This window comes from Anoplopoma fimbria, chromosome 5, assembly GCF_027596085.1.
Source record: "Anoplopoma fimbria isolate UVic2021 breed Golden Eagle Sablefish chromosome 5, Afim_UVic_2022, whole genome shotgun sequence".
Taxonomy (NCBI): domain Eukaryota; kingdom Metazoa; phylum Chordata; class Actinopteri; order Perciformes; family Anoplopomatidae; genus Anoplopoma; species Anoplopoma fimbria.
The window spans coordinates 18,401,330-18,419,739 of record NC_072453.1 but is presented as its reverse complement, the minus strand read 5'-3'; the positions used below and the strand labels follow the sequence as shown (position 1 = coordinate 18,419,739).

The 18,410-nt window shown below is 40.9% G+C and overlaps 1 protein-coding gene and 1 long non-coding RNA gene across 2 annotated transcripts; one reads left to right on the top strand and one right to left on the bottom strand.

Annotated features, from left to right (window-relative positions):
* Positions 1–5,668: 5,668 nt before the first annotated feature.
* Positions 5,669–7,896, bottom strand: LOC129090962 (uncharacterized). The gene is made up of 5 exons (XR_008531211.1): positions 7,689–7,896; positions 7,433–7,588; positions 6,746–6,909; positions 6,424–6,498; positions 5,669–6,323 (listed from the first exon to the last, which is right to left on the bottom strand). It is a non-coding gene; the product is annotated as an uncharacterized LOC129090962 (long non-coding RNA).
* Positions 7,897–13,554: 5,658 nt separating this feature from the next.
* Positions 13,555–15,780, top strand: LOC129090960 (glutamate dehydrogenase, mitochondrial-like). The gene is made up of 2 exons (XM_054598359.1): positions 13,555–13,940; positions 15,577–15,780. The coding sequence occupies exons 1-2, from the start codon at positions 13,820–13,822 to the stop codon at positions 15,684–15,686; spliced, it is 231 nt and encodes a 76-aa protein (XP_054454334.1). The 5' UTR covers positions 13,555–13,819; the 3' UTR covers positions 15,687–15,780.
* Positions 15,781–18,410: the final 2,630 nt, after the last annotated feature.

Below are 18,410 nucleotides of genomic sequence, written 5' to 3'. Positions count from 1 at the left end.
AGGTCTATGATCGACTTTGTAGTTGTGTCATCAGACCTGCGGCCGTATGTCTTGGACACTCGGGTGAAGAGAGGAGCAGAGCTGTCAACTGATCACCACCTGGTGGTGAGTTGGATCAGGTGGCGGGGGAGGCTGCCGGACAGACCCGGTAAACCCAAACGTGTAGTGAGGGTGAACTGGGAACGTCTGGCTGAGGATCCTGTCCGCAAGGTCTTCAACTCCCACCTCCGGAACAATTTCTCGTGCATCCCGGGGAGGCTGGGGACATGGAATCCGAGTGGGCCATGTTCAAATCCTCCATTGTGGAAGCTGCTGCTAGGAGTTGTGGTCGGAAGGCGATCGGTGCCTGTCGTGGCGGCAATCCGAGAACCCACTGGTGGACACCAGCGGTGAAGGAGGACGTCAAGCTGAAGAAGGAGGCCTTTCGGGCTTGGTTGGCCCAGGGGTCTCCTGAATCAGCAGGCAGGTACCGGTTGGCCAGAAGGGCTGCAGCTGCGGCGGTTGCTGAGGCAAAAACCCGGGTGTGGGAGGAGTTTGGCGAGGCCATGGAGAAGGACTTTCGAATGGCCTCAAGGAAGTTCTGGCAAACCGTGAGACGACTCAGAAAGGGGAAACAGGGCTTTTCTCAGGCTGTGCTCAGCAGGGGGAGAACTGCAGACCCGGACTGGGGATATTGTCGAGCGGTGGAAAGAACACTTTGAGGAACTCCTGAACCCAACCAACACGTCCTCTGTGGAAGAGGCAGAGTCTGAAGACTCAGGGGAAGTCTCGTCCATATGCCTGGCGGAGGTCGTTGAGGTAGTTAAAAAGCTCTTCAGCGGCAAAGCGGCAGGAGTGGATGAGATTCGACCAGAGATGCTAAAGGCTCTGGACATTGTTGGGCTGTCTTGGTTGACACGTCTCTTCACTGTCGCGTGGAAGTCGGGTACAGTGCCTGTGGAGTGGCAGACCGGGGTGGTGGTTCCCATTTTCAAAAGGGGGACCGGAGAGTGTGCTCCAATTATAGGGGTATCACACTGCTCAGCCTCCCCGGGAAAGTTTACTCCAGGGTGCTGGAAAGGAGGCTCCGTCCGATTGTCGAACCTCAGATTCAGGAGGAGCAATGCGGATTCCGTCCTGGACGTGGAACAGCGGACAACTCTTTACCCTTGCAGGTCTGTTGGAGGGTGCATGGGAGTTTGCTCATCCAGTCTACATGTGTTTTGTGGACTTGGAGAAGGCCTTCGACCGTGTCCCTCGGGGAGTCCTGTGGGGGTACTGCGGGAATATGGGGTACCTGGTTCGTTACTACGAGCCATTCGGTCCTTGTATGACCAAAGTGAGAGCTGTGTCCGGATACTCGGCACAAAGTCAAGCTTGTTCCCAGTGCGTGTTGGCCTCCGCCAGGGCTGCCCATTGTCACCAATCCTGTTTGTGATTTTCATGGACAGGATTTCAAGGCGCAGCCGGGGGGAGGAGAGTTTCCGGTTTGGGGACCTCAGAATCACATCCCTGCTTTTTGCAGATGATGTGGTTCTGTTGGCTTCTTCAGAACGTGACCTTCAGCACGCACTGGGGCGGTTCACAGCCGAGTGTGAAGCGGTCGGGATGAGAGTCAGTACCTCCAAGTCTGAGGCCATGGTTCTCTTCCGGAAAACGGTGGATTGCACCCTCTGGGTTGGGAGTGAGTCACTGCCCCAAGCAAGGGAGTTCAAGTATCTCGGGATCTTATTCACGAGTGAGGGTAAAATGGAGCGGGAGATGGACAGGCGGTTCGGTGCAGCGTCAGCAGTGATGCGGGCGTTGTACCGGACCGTTTTGGTGAAGAAAGAGCTGAGCCGTAAGGCAAAGCTCTCGATTTACCAGTCCATCTACGTTTAAACCCTCACCTATGGTCATGAGCTTTGGGTAGTGACCGAAAGAATGAGATTGCGAATACAAGCGGCCGAAATGAGCTTCCTTCGTAGGGTGGCTGGGCTCAGCCTTAGAGATAGGGTGAGGAGCTCAGACATCCGGAGGGAGCTCGGAGTAGAGCCGCTGCTCCTTTGCGTCGAAAGGGGCCAGCTGAGGTGGCTCGGGCATCTGATCAGGATGCCTCCTGGACGCCTCCCTTTAGAGGTTTTCCAGGCCCGTCCAACTGGTAAGAGGCCCCGGGGTAGACCCAGAACACGCTGGAGAGATTATATATGTCGTCTGGCCTGGGAACGCCTCGGGGTTCCCCAGGAGGAGCTGGAAAGTGTTGCTGGGGAGAAGGACGTCTGGAGGACCCTCCTTAGCTTGCTGCCCCCGCGACCCGGCCCCGGATAAGCGGAAGGAAATGGATGGATCGATGGATGGATGGGACATACTATGTGTACTGTTGTTGTGAAATGTGTATTTCCCCCAATTATAAATAGTTACGACATGACTTGACAATACACTATGTTTTTTTTTTTACTTTTTCATTATATTATTTTGGGACTTTTAATCAAACTATAGCATGACTTTTCAAACATGCTATACCATTACTTTTTTCAAAAACTTTTTTCGCAATCTATAGTGGTTTTTTTCAGACTATTTTTTGACATACTACATCATGACTTTTTCTGATATACTATGACTTTTATCACTTTTTTCGAAATACTATACTACGACTTTGCTATGACTTTATTCCACATACTATACTATGACTATTTTGGACATACTATACTATGACTAGTTTTTGACATACTATACTGTGTTTTTGTTTTTTCTACATACTATTCACTGACGTTGTTTTACATGGAATACCATGACTATTTCTGACTTTTTTGGGACATATGATTCTATCATATTTGACATATGATAGAATCATAATCCGTTATGATTTTTGAACATTTTTTGTCTCGGAACACAGCGGCCCAATACAAGAAGGGCCAGAGTTGGATCCACTCCTGCAGAAGGTCAGAGTCTTCAACAAGCAAGTTAGAACGTGTGAACCTGTGACTGGAGGAGGAGATGAGCTGGAACCTTTGAAAAGAAGAAGATGTAGTCCATGTTGGTTAGCATCCCGTACAAAATCTCCCACCCTCTCCACGACTTTCAGTTGAGAAGAGAAACATCTTCAGCTGAAGATTCCCACTCTGTTGCAGTATCGACATCAGAGGACTAGGAAGCTGCTGTTGTCCTCCTGGACTTTGACTCTCACACTAACTCAAGTGCAATACATTTTTTTGTAGACTATTTAGCAATCAGCACATTGTAAGCTTTTTTAGGACTTTTTTCGACATACTATACTATGACTTTTTTGTGACTATTTTTATATACTATGATTTTTTTTATATACTATGATATACTATTTTTTTTTATATACTATAACTTTTTTTTGCTTTTTTCAAATACTATTCTATGACTTTTTAATTACTTTTTTTCTACAAACTATACCATGACTTTTATCATCATACTATACAATTACTTTTTTGTGAATTTTTTAGACATACTATGACTATTTTTCGACATACTATACTATGACTTTTTTGATATACTATGACTTTTATTACTTTTTTCGACATACAATTCTATGACTTTAATGAGCTTTTTCTACAAACTATACTATGACGTTTTTGTGACTTTTTTCGACATTTTTCACTATGACTATTTTTCGACATACTATACTATGACTTTTTTATTTCTATGTATTTGATATTTCTATCTTTGAAGTATTCTTTGTTCAGTGTGGTTTTGTTGTTGTACTGTTGCTATTAATGTCCCCGATGAATAAATGAAGTATCAGTCTCTCTTTGTTCGACATACTATACTATGACTATTTTTTGACATACTACATTATGACTTTTTTGATATACTATGACTTTTATTACTTTTTTCAACATACAATTCTATGACTTTAATGAGCTTTTTCTACAAACTATACTATGACGTTTTTGTGACTTTTTTCCACATTTTTCACTATGACTATTTTTGAACATACTATACTATGACTTTTATTTCTTCTTTCTTGACATACTATACTATGACTTTATTTACATACTATACTATACTATACTATGACTTTTATTTCGACATACTATACTGTGATCTTTTTTTTACATACTATTTTATGACGTTTTTTTAACTTTTTTCGACATGCTATACTATGACTTTTTTAGGACTTTTTTCTATATACTATACTGTCTTTTTTTGTTGACATAATATACTATGACTTCTTTAACATGCTATACCACAAGTGTTTAAGCCTTTTTTTACATATTATACTTTGACCTTTTTGCCGTATTCTACTATGATTTTTTCATGAATTCTTTCAACATACTGTACTATGCTTTTTTTTCAACATGTTATATTAGCACTATTCAAAATAAATACGATGTACTTTTTTCAACATACTATAGTATGTCTTTTTGTTTTTAAATTCGGCATCCTTTACTATGACTTTTTTCAATAAATTATAATTTTCCTTTTTATGACATTTCTGTGACTTAAAAAAAACCAATTTATGACATTAACATTACATAAAATCTATAACATTATTTTGAGAAAACTGTGCTATGATTGTTTTTATTATATTTTCATGAAAGTATTTTAATACTTTTATGTGTGTGTGTCATGCAGTCATCAGTTTCCATTGGCCTCAAAGTAAAAACACACAAACCTGCTCTAGACACACACAACACACACACACACACACACACACACACACACACACACACACACACACACACACACACACACACACACACACACACACACACACACACACACACACACTTTGCTGGCTGAACCGGTTCTATGTTAACACACACACCCACACACATACAGTGCATACAGGCACACACACTGATGCCGGGCAGACGAGCAGTCAAAGGTGGCATCATTGGCTGAGATCCTCAGAACAGCCAGGGTTCAGACTATTTAGTGTGAAATAAGAAACAACTACCCAAAACACAAGTACACATCCCAGAATTCAAGCTATACACAGAAATACATATAAAGGTAATACTTGATAAAACCCAAACCTTCATTTCTCTTAGCTACCGATTCCTTCACTGAATCAATGTTATTTTTCACAGAAATTGGAATAACTAAGATACTCATTTCCACACTGCTCTGATTCTCCTGATGGCATGCAAACCAGGTTCACAAAGACTAAAAAGCAACTACACGATAACAAGAGGTGATCAGTATCAGCTGCTCATAAGTCCCTGAAAACGTTTTTTCTCAGGTTTCCCTTTTAATTTCCCCTTCAGTAGCTTTAAATTTGTAAAAACATTGTCGGACATATATTCTGTATCAGCTTGTTTGAACTCTTCATTGAAGCTATTTGAGGTTCACATTGAGGGAAATATTCAAACCAAAGAGGATTTTTATTGCCATCAAATGGAATTATTTTAATTATTATTATTTTCAGCTCATTTCACCAGTAACTGTGTTTGTCATGACAGACCCACCAGCTGATATGGTTCACTTCTAACTTGTTACTTATTTGGTCATAAATATTTAATGTTAAAGCAAAACGTTATATGCGCTTTGTAAATATTATATGCAAGTCATGTAGGCAAAACCCAAACAAGAAACAAGTAAATAATTTAGAAAACAGCGAGCAAGATAAAAAGCATTTATTGTGAAAGCAACAGATTTGATTGGCTGATTATGTATTACACTTATACTGATCTTTTGCTTGATTTTTACACGTTTTCAGAAAAGCATTTTATGTTACAGTGTCTTTTTAATTTTACAGAAAAATCATTTTTCTTCCCAAATGAAATGTTAAAACAAACAATACAGGAGAAATCGTGAGTGAAAATCAAACAGTCAGATGATTTTTGTGATGATTCGTTCTGCATTAAATGAGAAACATATAACAGATCAGAGGAAAGTGTGTAGTTGATTTTACTTTCCTTTTTTTGTATTTTTTTAATTTTTATTATCCTTTCTTTTATCTGATCAGTTGGGATGGGCTGAGTTGGGGAGGGCCCTCTGGCTTCGTCTGTGTTTGCCTCTTCTGCTGGTAAGATGCGTTCTTGGACACTTATTCTCATCCCTGAAAAATCTCTCTCAAACCTCTGCATTAGACTATCGCCATGTACCATAACTTTTCCAGAAGGATAAGACAATATGGTTCCTTCCCGGGAAGACTTGAGTTTGATTGACCTTTCTTGTTGAGTTTCATGAAGATTAGGATACTGTCCTTTCATTGTATCCAACCATTCTCCTACTTTTGTGCTGTAGAAAACCAGGTTGGTTTTTCTCTCATCAGCCGTTTCATGATAAAAGAGAGTTTCTTCGTTGTTAAGCAGTACTCTATTTTGGGACTTTTTCTTTTTTGCATCATTAGTACATTCTTCAGGGTATTCAAATCTACGAGCAGCCATCTATATTAGACAGAAAAAGAACCATTATTTTTTGTAAAAGAACATGCTACTGATAAATGTCACCAGACATTCAGCACGCAGACTTGCTGCGATGTTGTACCTTGTATTTCTCTTTGCGTTGTGATGCTCTGGATGCTCAGTGGGACGGTGGATACTCCGGCTCTGCAGCTGCTTCCTGAAAGGCACAAGCTAAAAACTTTAAGTTTAAATCTTCTTTTAGTGCAGCTTCAGGTTGTTACTGAAGAAGAGTTTTTATTAACACTGTTGGGTAACGGTAAAAGCTCCTTTCCTGGCTGGCTGTTTTACATTACAAGACTGCTCATCTCTTGTTGAATACAAAATATTTTTGTTATTTTTATTTCACATAACTTAAAAAAACTTCAGTCAACAAGAATTGAAAGGACACTTGGATGCATTCTTACTGTATCTGTGGCGACTCCGGCCGTCGGTGATGTTCAGCGTTAACGGGTGTCGGCTGATTTGAAGTCTGTGCACGAGAATAAACCTCTGGGGCAACTTCATCTTCATTTATACTCTCTGCCTTGTTCACATACAGCCAATCACAAGACGGCACACTCATTTCTACCTTGTATGCAGTGGTGTATAAAGTACCCAAAAGCCATACTTGAGTAAAAGTAAAGATACCTTACTGGAAAATGACTCCAGTAAAAGTGAAAGTCACCTATTAGAATACTACTTGAGTAAAAGTCTTAAAGTATCTAATATTTACTGTACTTAAGTATCAAAAGTAATTTTCTGATATTAAATGTACTTAAGTATTGAAAGTAAAAGTACAAGTAAATGCTGTTAATAACATTTTTTTTTATCTGATCAGTTGGGATGGGCTGAGTTGGGGAGGGCCCTCTGGCTTCGTCTAGGTTTAATCCTGCTGTTGCTGCTGATAAGTTGTGTTCAAGGACATTTCCTCTCATCTGTGAAAAATCTTCCTTAAACTTCTCCATTAGAGTTTTGCCATGTACCAGAACTTTTACAGAAGAATAAAAACTTATGGTTCCTCCCTCGGAATGCTTGAGTTTGATTAGACCATCTTGTTGAGTTTCCTGAAGTTCACGATACTGTTCTTTCATTTCATCCAGCCATTCTCTTACATTTGTGCTGTAGAAAACCAGGTTGGTTTCTATCTCTCCAGCCGTTTTATCATAATAGAGAGTGTCTTTGTGGCCATGCAGTTCTTTTTCTCGGGACTTTTTCTTTTTTGCATCACTAGTACATCTTTCAGGGTATTCAAATCTAAGAGCAGCCATCTATATTAGACAGAAAAAGAACCATTATTTTTTGTAAAAGAACATGCTACTGATAAATGTCACAAGACATTCAGCACGCAGACTTGCTGCGATGTTGTACCTTGTATTTCTCTTTGCGTTGTGATGCTCTGGATGCTCAGTGGGACGGTGGATACTCCGGCTCTGCAGCTGCTTCCTGAAAGGCACAAGCTAAAAACTTTAAGTTTAAATCTTCTTTTAGTGCAGCTTCAGGTTGTTACTGAAGAAGAGTTTTTATTAACACTGTTGGGTAACGGTAAAAGCTCCTTTCCTGGCTGGCTGTTTTACATTACAAGACTGCTCATCTCTTGTTGAATACAAAATATTTTTGTTATTTTTATTTCACATAAACTCCTCCAATGAATCGCCACCTTATCGTGGTGGAGGGGTTTGTGTGCCAAGTGGTCTCGGGGAGGGGTCAGACTAAGAGCGATTCACCAAACCCCAATGAATCGGACGATGCAAGGTTGTGGCACCTCGCCCGGAATAGGGAAACCAGGGCACCCTCCTGGAGCCAGACCTGGTAGGGGAGCTCGCCGGCGGCGTCTGGTGGCCGGGCCTTGGCACATGGGGCCCGGCCGGGCCCAGCCCGAAAAAGCTACATCGTGCCGCCACCCTGTGGGCCCACCACCCGCAGGGATAGGCATTGGGGTCGGGTGCAATGTGAGCTGGGCGGCAGGCTGGGGCGGAAACCTGGGCGTGCTGACCCCCGGCATCACAGACTAGCTCTAGGGACGTGGAATGTCACCTCTCTGGCGGGGAAGGAACCGGAGCTGGTGCGGGAGGTGGAACGCTACCAGCTAGATATAGTTGGGCTCACCTCCACGCATAGCACCGGTTCTGGAACCAAACTCCTGGAGAGGGGCTGGACTTTTTCCTTTTCCGGAGTTGCCCAGGGTGAGAGGCGCCGGGCGGGTGTGGGGATACTCACAAGCCCCGGCTGAGCGCCGCTGTTCTGGAGTTCTCCCGGAGAGAACGAGAGGGTCGCCTCTCTGCGACTGGGAATCGCAGGAGGAAAGTCTCTGACTGTCGTTTGTGCCTATGCACCAAACGGCAGTTCGGTACGCGGCCTTCTTGGAGTCCTTGGGTGGTGTTCTGGAAAGGGCGCCGACTGGGGACTCCATAGTTCTTCTGGGAGACTTCAACGCTCACGTGGGTAACGACGGAGAAACCTGGAGGGGTGTGATTGGGAGGAACGGCCTGCCCGATCTGAACCCAGTGGTGCTTTGTTGTTGGACTTCTGTGCTAGTCATGGACTGTCCATAACAAACACCATGTTTGAGCATAGGGAGGTTCATAAGTGTACTTGGTACCAGAACACCCTAGGCCAAAGGTCTATGATACTTTGTAGTTGTGTCATCAGACCTGCGGCCGTATGTCTTGGACACTCGGGTGAAGAGAGGAGCAGAGCTGTCAACTGATCACCACCTGGTGGTGAGTTGGATCAGGTGGCGGGGAGGCTGCCGGACAGACCCGGTAAACCCAAACGTGTAGTGAGGGTGAACTGGGAACGTCTGGCTGAGGATCCTGTCCGCAAGGTCTTCAACTCCCACCTCCGGAACAATTTCTCGTGCATCCCGGGGAGGCTGGGGACATGGAATCCGAGTGGGCCATGTTCAAATCCTCCATTGTGGAAGCTGCTGCTAGGAGTTGTGGTCGGAAGGCGATCGGTGCCTGTCGTGGCGGCAATCCAAGAACCCGCTGGTGGACACCAGCGGTGAAGGAGGCCGTCAAGCTGAAGAAGGAGGCCTTTCGGGCTTGGTTGGCCGAGGGGTCTCCTGAATCAGCAGGCAGGTACCGGTTGGCCAGAAGGGCTGCAGCTGCGGCGGTTGCTGAGGCAAAACCCGGGTGTGGGAGGAGTTTGGCGAGGCCATGGAGAAGGACTTTCGAATGGCCTCAAGGAAGTTCTGGCAAACCGTGAGACGACTCAGAAAGGGGAAACAGGGCTTTTCTCAGGCTGTGCTCAGCAGGGGGGAGAACTGCAGACCCGGACTGGGGATATTGTCGAGCGGTGGAAAGAACACTTTGAGGAACTCCTGAACCCGACCAACACGTCCTCTGTGGAAGAGGCAGAGTCTGAAGACTCAGGGGAAGTCTCGTCCATATGCCTGGCGGAGGTCGTTGAGGTAGTTAAAAAGCTCTTCAGCGGCAAAGCGCCAGGAGTGGATGAGATTCGACCGGAGATGCTAAAGGCTCTGGACATTGTTGGGCTGTCTTGGTTGACACGTCTCTTCACTGTCGCGTGGAAGTCGGGTACAGTGCCTGTGGAGTGGCAGACCGGGGTGGTGGTTCCCATTTTCAAAAGGGGGACCGGAGAGTGTGCTCCAATTATAGGGGTATCACACTGCTCAGCCTCCCGGGAAAGTTTACTCCAGGGTGCTGGAAAGGAGGCTCCGTCCGATTGTCGAACCTCAGATTCAGGAGGAGCAATGCGGATTCCGTCCTGGACGTGGAACAGCGGACCAACTCTTTACCCTTGCAGGTCTGTTGGAGGGTGCATGGGAGTTTGCTCATCCAGTCTACATGTGTTTTGTGGACTTGGAGAAGGCCTTCGACCGTGTCCCTCGGGGAGTCCTGTGGGGGGTACTGCGGGAATATGGGGTACCTGGTTCGTTACTACGAGCCATTCGGTCCTTGTATGACCAAAGTGAGAGCTGTGTCCGGATACTCGGCACAAAGTCAAGCTTGTTCCCAGTGCGTGTTGGCCTCCGCCAGGGCTGCCCATTGTCACCAATCCTGTTTGTGATTTTCATGGACAGGATTTCAAGGCGCAGCCGGGGGAGGAGAGTTTCCGGTTTGGGGACCTCAGAATCGCATCCCTGCTTTTTGCAGATGATGTGGTTCTGTTGGCTTCTTCAGAACGTGACCTTCAGCACGCACTGGGGCGGTTCACAGCCGAGTGTGAAGCGGTCGGGATGAGAGTCAGTACCTCCAAGTCTGAGGCCATGGTTCTCTTCCGGAAAACGGTGGATTGCACCCTCTGGGTTGGGAGTGAGTCACTGCCCCAAGCAAGGGAGTTCAAGTATCTCGGGATCTTATTCACGAGTGAGGGTAAAATGGAGCGGGAGATGGACAGGCGGTTCGGTGCAGCGTCAGCAGTGATGCGGGCGTTGTACCGGACCGTTTTGGTGAAGAAGGAGCTGAGCCGTAAGGCAAAGCTCTCGATTTACCAGTCCATCTACGTTCCAACCCTCACCTATGGTCATGAGCTTTGGGTAGTGACCGAAAGAATGAGATTGCGAATACAAGCGGCCGAAATGAGCTTCCTTCGTAGGGTGGCTGGGCTCAGCCTTAGAGATAGGGTGAGGAGCTCAGACATCCGGAGGGAGCTCGGAGTAGAGCCGCTGCTCCTTTGCGTCGAAAGGGGCCAGCTGAGGTGGCTCGGGCATCTGATCAGGATGCCTCCTGGACGCCTCCCTTTAGAGGTTTTCCAGGCACGTCCAACTGGTAAGAGGCCCCGGGGTAGACCCAGAACACGCTGGAGAGATTATATATGTCGTCTGGCCTGGGAACGCCTCGGGGTTCCCCAGGAGGAGCTGGAAAGTGTTGCTGGGGAGAAGGACGTCTGGAGGACCCTCCTTAGCTTGCTGCCCCCGCGACCCGGCCCCGGATAAGCGGAAGGAAATGGATGGATGGATGGATGGATGGGACATACTATGTGTACTGTTGTTGTGAAATGTGTATTTCCCCCAATTATAAATAGTTACGACATGACTTGACAATATACTATGATTGGGATTTTTTTTTACTTTTTCATTATATTATTTTGGGACTTTTAATCAAACTATAGCATGACTTTTCAAACATGCTATACCATTACTTTTTTCAAAAACTTTTTCGCAATCTATCTGGGATAGTGTTTTTTCACGTGGTGACTGTTTCATTTTGACATACTTAAGAAACATCATGACTTTTTTCTGATATACTATGACTTTTATCACCATTTTTCAAATACTATACTACGACTTTTTATGACTTTATTCCACATACTATACTATGACTATTTTGGACATACTATACTATGACTAGTTTTTGACATACTATACTGTGACTTTTTTTGTTTTTTTACATACTATTCACTGACGTTTTTTTGGAATACCATGACTATTTCTGACTTTTTCAACATATGATTCTATCATATTTGACATATGATAGAATCATAATCCGTTATGATTTTTGAACATTTTTTTCTGAACACAGTGGCCCAATACAAGAACAGAGTTGGATCCACCTGCAGAAGGTCAGAGTCTTGCCCTGTTTAGTTTGAACCTGTGACTGGAGGAGGAGATGAGCTGGAACCTTTGAAAAGAAGAAGTTTTGTAGTCCATGTTGGTTAGCATCCAGTACAAAATCTCCCACCCTCTCCACGACTTTCAGTTGAGAAGAGAAACATCTTCAGCTGAAGATTCCCACTCTGTTCAGTATCGACATCAGAGGACTAGGAAGCTGCTGTTGTCCTCCTGGACTTTGACTCTCACACTAACTCAAGTGCAATACATTTTTTTGTAGACTATTTAGCAATCAGCACATTGTAAGCTTTTTAGGACTTTTTCGACATACTATACTATGACTTTTTTGTGACTATTTTTCAACATACGCACTGGAGGATTTTTTTTATATACTATGATTTTTTTTTATATACTATGATTTTTTTTATATACTATAACATTTTTTTTTTTTTTTTTTCAAATACTATTCTATGACTTTTTAATTACTTTTTTCTACAAACTATACCATGACTTTTATCATCATACTATACAATTACTTTTTTGTGAATTTTTTAGACATACTATGACTATTTTTCGACATACTATACTATGACTTTTTGATATACTATGACTTTTATTACTTTTTTGACATACAATTCTATGACTTTAATGAGCTTTTTCTACAAACTATACTATGACGTTTTTGTGACTTTTTTCGACATTTTTCACTATGACTATTTTTCGACATACTATACTATGACTTTTTTATTTCTATGTATTTGATATTTCTATCTTTGAAGTATTCTTTGTTCAGTGTGGTTTTGTTGTTGTACTGTTGCTATTAATGTCCCCGATGAATAAATGAAGTATCAGTCTCTCTTTGTTCGACATACTATACTATGACTATTTTTTGACATACTACATTATGACTTTTTTGATATACTATGACTTTTATTACTTTTTTCAACATACAATTCTATGACTTTAATGAGCTTTTTCTACAAACTATACTATGACGTTTTTGTGACTTTTTTCCACATTTTTCACTATGACTATTTTTGAACATACTATACTATGACTTTTATTTCTTCTTTCTTGACATACTATACTATGACTTTATTCTACATACTATACTATGACTTTTATTTCGACATACTATACTGTGATCTTTTTTTTACATACTATTTTATGACGTTTTTTTAACTTTTTTCGACATGCTATACTATGACTTTTTTAGGACTTTTTTCTATATACTATACTGTCTTTTTTTGTTGACATAATATACTATGACTTCTTTAACATGCTATACCACAAGTGTTTAAGCCTTTTTTTACATATTATACTTTGACCTTTTTGCCGTATTCTACTATGATTTTTTCATGAATTCTTTCAACATACTGTACTATTTTTCAACATGTTGTATTAGCACTATTCAAAATAAATACGATATACTTTTTTCAACATACTATAGTATGTCTTTTTGTTTTTAAATTCGGCATCCTTTACTATGACTCTTTTCAATAAATTATAATTTTCCTTTTTATGACATTTCTATGACTTAAAAAAACACCAATTTATGACATTAACATTACATAAAATCTATAACATTATTTTGAGAAAACTGTGCTATGATTGTTTTTATTATATTTTCATGAAAGTATTTTAATACTTTTATGTGTGTGTGTCATGCAGTCATCAGTTTCCATTGGCCTCAAAGTAAAAACACACAAACCTGCTCTAGACACAAACACACACACACACACACACACACACACACACACACACACACACACACACACACACACACACACACACACACACACACACACACACACACACACACTTTGCTGGCTGAACCGGTTCTATGTTAACACACACACCCACACACATACAGTGCATACAGGCACACACACTGATGCCGGGCAGACGAGCCATATACTTCAACACACAGAGGAGTGAAAATCAAACAGTCAGATGATTTTTGTGATGATTCGTTCTGCAGGACATGTACCTGAATGCTGGCGGTGTGACCGTTTCTTACTTTGAGTGGCTGAAGAATCTCAACCATGTCAGCTATGGAAGACTGACCTTCAAATACGAGAGAGACTCAAACTACCACCTGCTGAGTGAGTACAAGACGGCTCTCTACACCCCATCACATGCAGACAGACTAGAGTGTGCTACGGTCATGAGACACGATCAGGAGATACGTAGTCAATACATTTTAACTCTTGGGACACAATTCTAAACCAATATATAAACACCAGAAAGAGAAGTTGTACAGATTTACAGTAAATGAGAAACATATAACAAATCAGAGAAAAGTTTAGTTGATTTTACTTTTTTTTTTTTTTTTTTTTTTTTTTTTTATCCTTCTTTTTTTATCTGATCAGTTGGGATGGGCTGAGTTGGGGGAGGGCCCTCTGGCTTCGTCTAGGTCTAATCCTGCTGCTGATGAGATGCGTTCTTGGACATTTACACTCATCTTTGAAAAATCTCCCTTAAACTTCTCCATTAGACTTTTGCCATGTACCAGAACTTTTACAGAAGGACACAAATATATGGTTCCTTCCCCATCACTGAGTTTGATTCGACCATCTTGTTGAGATTCCTGAAGTTCAGGATACTGTCCTTTCATTGCATCCAGCCATTCTCTTACATTTGTGCTGTAGAAAACCAGTTTGGTTTTTATCTCTTCATCCGTTTTATCAGAAAAGAAAGTGTCTTTGTGGCCATGCAGTTCTTTTTCTCGGAACTTCTTTTGTGCATCACTAGTACATCCTTCAGGGTATTCAAATCTACGAGCAGCCATCTATATTAGACAGAAAAAGAACCATTATTTTTTGTAAAAGAACATGCTACTGATAAATGTCACCAGACATTCAGCACGCAGACTTGCTGCGATGTTGTACCTTGTATTTCTCTTTGCGTTGTGATGCTCTGGATGCTCAGTGGGACGGTGGATACTCCGGCTCTGCAGCTGCTTCCTGAAAGGCACAAGCTAAAAACTTTAAGTTTAAATCTTCTTTTAGTGCAGCTTCAGGTTGTTACTGAAGAAGAGTTTTTATTAACACTGTTGGGTAACGGTAAAAGCTCCTTTCCTGGCTGGCTGTTTTACATTACAAGACTGCTCATGTCTTGTTGAATACAAAATATTTTTGTTATTTTTATTTCACATAACTTAAAAAACTTCAGTCAACAAGAATTGAAAGGACACTTGGATGCATTCTTACTGTATCTGTGGCGACTCCGGCCGTCGGTGATGTTCAGCGTTAACGGGTGTCGGCTGATTTGAAGTCTGTGCACGAGAATAAACCTCTGGGGCAACTTCATCTTCATTTATACTCTCTGCCTTGTTCACATACAGCCAATCACAAGACGGCACACTCATTTCTACCTTGGTTGTATCAGACAAATGAAGAAAATCAAGTTAGGATGGGTGTGTCATCACGTGTTTGTTAGGATACTATTGTAAATTTCCCCGCTGCAGGACTGATAAAGGATTATCTTATCTTATCTTATCTTATCTTATACAGTACATGTTCATGTGGCACAACGTTTTTTGTCTTGACTTGTGTATTTGTATCTGGATACACTAATGTTTTTGTTACCTCCCTAAGGCATACAGATGTAAATGATAACGATCTACCACATGTTTACATCCTTTGTCCCCATCAAATAAATGAATACTATATAAAGTAGAAACTTCATATGTCTTTGAACTCTCTTTAATTTCTCCCTCTTGTCTTTTATTTCTTCTAGTGTCTGTGCAGGAAAGTTTAGAGAGGAAGTTTGGCAAGCAGGGTGGGCCCATACCTGTGGTACCTACCGCTGACTTCCAGGCCAGAGTTGCTGTGAGTAACATTTGCTGACAAACAAACATGCATCAATTAATTCACGATTCTTCCTACTGACAATTTTGGCAGTTCGACTTCTATCGGGTCAGCACTTGTTCTTACTGCAACCACGTACACGTATGAAATCTCAGGCTCAGGTATGATCCTAGACTCTCTCAAACAATGCCCTTTGAATATGTCTAAAAAGGAAAGTACTCATGTAAAAATAGGAATCAAAGCCATCAAATAGTGCAAAGTTAAAATGCAGATATAACATACATAAAATAAATACATTAATCAATATGTAAATCATCAATAAAATCTGTCAAACCACACAAAGTAAAAATAAATGTATACAAAAAAACACTCATTAACTTCAGTCCCATTAAAAAAACGGTCTTAGGTCTTAATTTTAATTTACATAGTTTGTATATATTGTTCCTTGCCTGCTACAGGCAGTAACATTAGTTATAAGTTTTTGTTTCAGTTTGTTAGGAGACATTTTATCTGTAAATGACAGACAGGCTGCCAGCGGAGCTGTGATAAATACTGTTGCTACTGTAGATAGGCAACTGTCAACTGTGGCAAAAACTAAATTAAATTATTTCATTATTTTTAATTGGTTAATCGATCAATTTTCTGATTCTTATGTGTCCAGATCATGTTAAATGATTAACTACTTTGCTAGGAATTTGTGATATGGATAAAAAAATGATTTAAATATCAAAAATGAATGTACTTAATAAGTAATTGTAGTGTCTTAATTTGTATCCAATTTAAAAAGGTCTTTTAAACCCTGTTTCAAGTTTCCCACAGTCTAATATTTGATCCTCTTTTTTAAATTATAGTTACTCATTGAAATGTGCAAAGGCAACTGATTCCAGTTCTTAACACCACAGAGCCTAAAGAGAAAAGTTTCTGTTTGCCAACATTAAATAACATGTTTCTTCTTTTTCCTTTCTAGCAAATCATGCGCACGGCAACCAAGTATAACCTGGGTTTGGACATTCGGACGGCCGCTTACGTCAACGCCATCGAGAAGGTCTTCAAAGTCTACAACGAGGCGGGGCTTACCTTCACATAGAGGGCCAATCACGACCCACAAGTCCTGTGACCGCCCGACCCGTGGTAGAACCTTCCTCAGTTTTAATCGTCCAGTTCTTCGACATTGAAATTATCTTCGAGGAGATTACCTTTTTATTTTTTATTTTATTCATTTTTGGAAACCAATAAAATGTTCATAAAAACATGCAGTGTGTTACATCTCTTTATTTTTGATGACATACATTTTATCAGTCTACTGTGACTATTTTTTAACATTTTTACGACTTTTATTAAACTATACTATGACTTTTTTATGACCTAGTCATGGCATGCATACTATGACCATTTAATGACATGTTTATCACATGCTATACTATGACTTTTGAATCTTTATAATACATGTTTGTGACATATTTATGGCATACTATAGTTTGACTTCTTTACGACATTGCCTTAGTTGCCATAGTATGTCATTGCACTAATGACATACTAATGACTTATTATTATTATTATTATTATTATTATTATTATTAGGTGTAATTACTTTTTATTATAGTGTTATCACATACTATACAATTACATTTATTAACATACAATACTATGACTGTTTTATGACTATTTATCTGACAAACTTTATTCTGGAATTTGTTTAAAAAGTATTTTATGACATTTTTATGATATGCTACATTATGACTATTCTTACGAACTATTTGACATAATATAGTATGATTTTTATGACATGGGACATACTATGTGTACTGTTGTGAAGTGTGTATTTCACCCAATTATAAATAGTTATGACATGACTTTGTTGACAATATACTATGATTTTTTTTTAACTTTTTCATTATATTATTTTGGGACTTTTAATCAAACTATAGCATGACTTTTCAAACATGCTATACCATTACTTTTTTCAAAAACTGTTTCGCAATCTATAGTATTTTTTGACATACTACATTATGACTTTTTCTGATATACTATGACTTTTATTACTTTTTTCGACATACTATTCTATGACTTTTTAATGACCTTTTTCTACAAACTAGGACTTTTTATGACTTTATTCCACATACTATACTATGACTATGTTGGACATACTATACTATGACTAGTTTTTGACATACTATACTGTGTTTATGGTTTTTTTACATACTATTCACTGACGTTGTTTTACATGGAATACCATGACTATTTCTGACTTTTTTGGGACATATGATTCTATCATATTTGACATGATGATAGAATCATAATCCGTTATGATTTTTGAACATTTTTTGTCTCGGAACACAGCGGCCCAATACAAGAAGGGCCAGAGTTGGATCCACTCCTGCAGAAGGTCAGAGTCTTCAACAAGCAAGTTAGAACGTGTGAACCTGTGACTGGAGGAGGAGATGAGCTGGAACCTTTGAAAAGAAGAAGATGTAGTCCATGTTGGTTAGCATCCCGTACAAAATCTCCCACCCTCTCCACGACTTTCAGTTGAGAAGAGAAACATCTTCAGCTGAAGATTCCCACTCTGTTGCAGTATCGACATCAGAGGACTAGGAAGCTGCTGTTGTCCTCCTGGACTTTGACTCTCACACTAACTCAAGTGCAATACATTTTTTTGTAGACTATTTAGCAATCAGCACATTGTAAGCTTTTTTAGGACTTTTTTCAACATACTATACTATGACTTTATTCTACATACTATACTATGACTTTTATTTCTTC

Bases quoted from the DNA above. Each gene is read 5' to 3' on its own strand.
- LOC129090960 (XM_054598359.1), top strand. From the start codon at position 13,820: ATGTACCTGAATGCTGGCGGTGTGACCGTTTCTTACTTTGAGTGGCTG. The intron at 13,941-15,576 runs GTGAGTACAAGA...TATTTCTTCTAG, and splicing joins CTCAAACTACCACCTGCTGA to TGTCTGTGCAGGAAAGTTTA.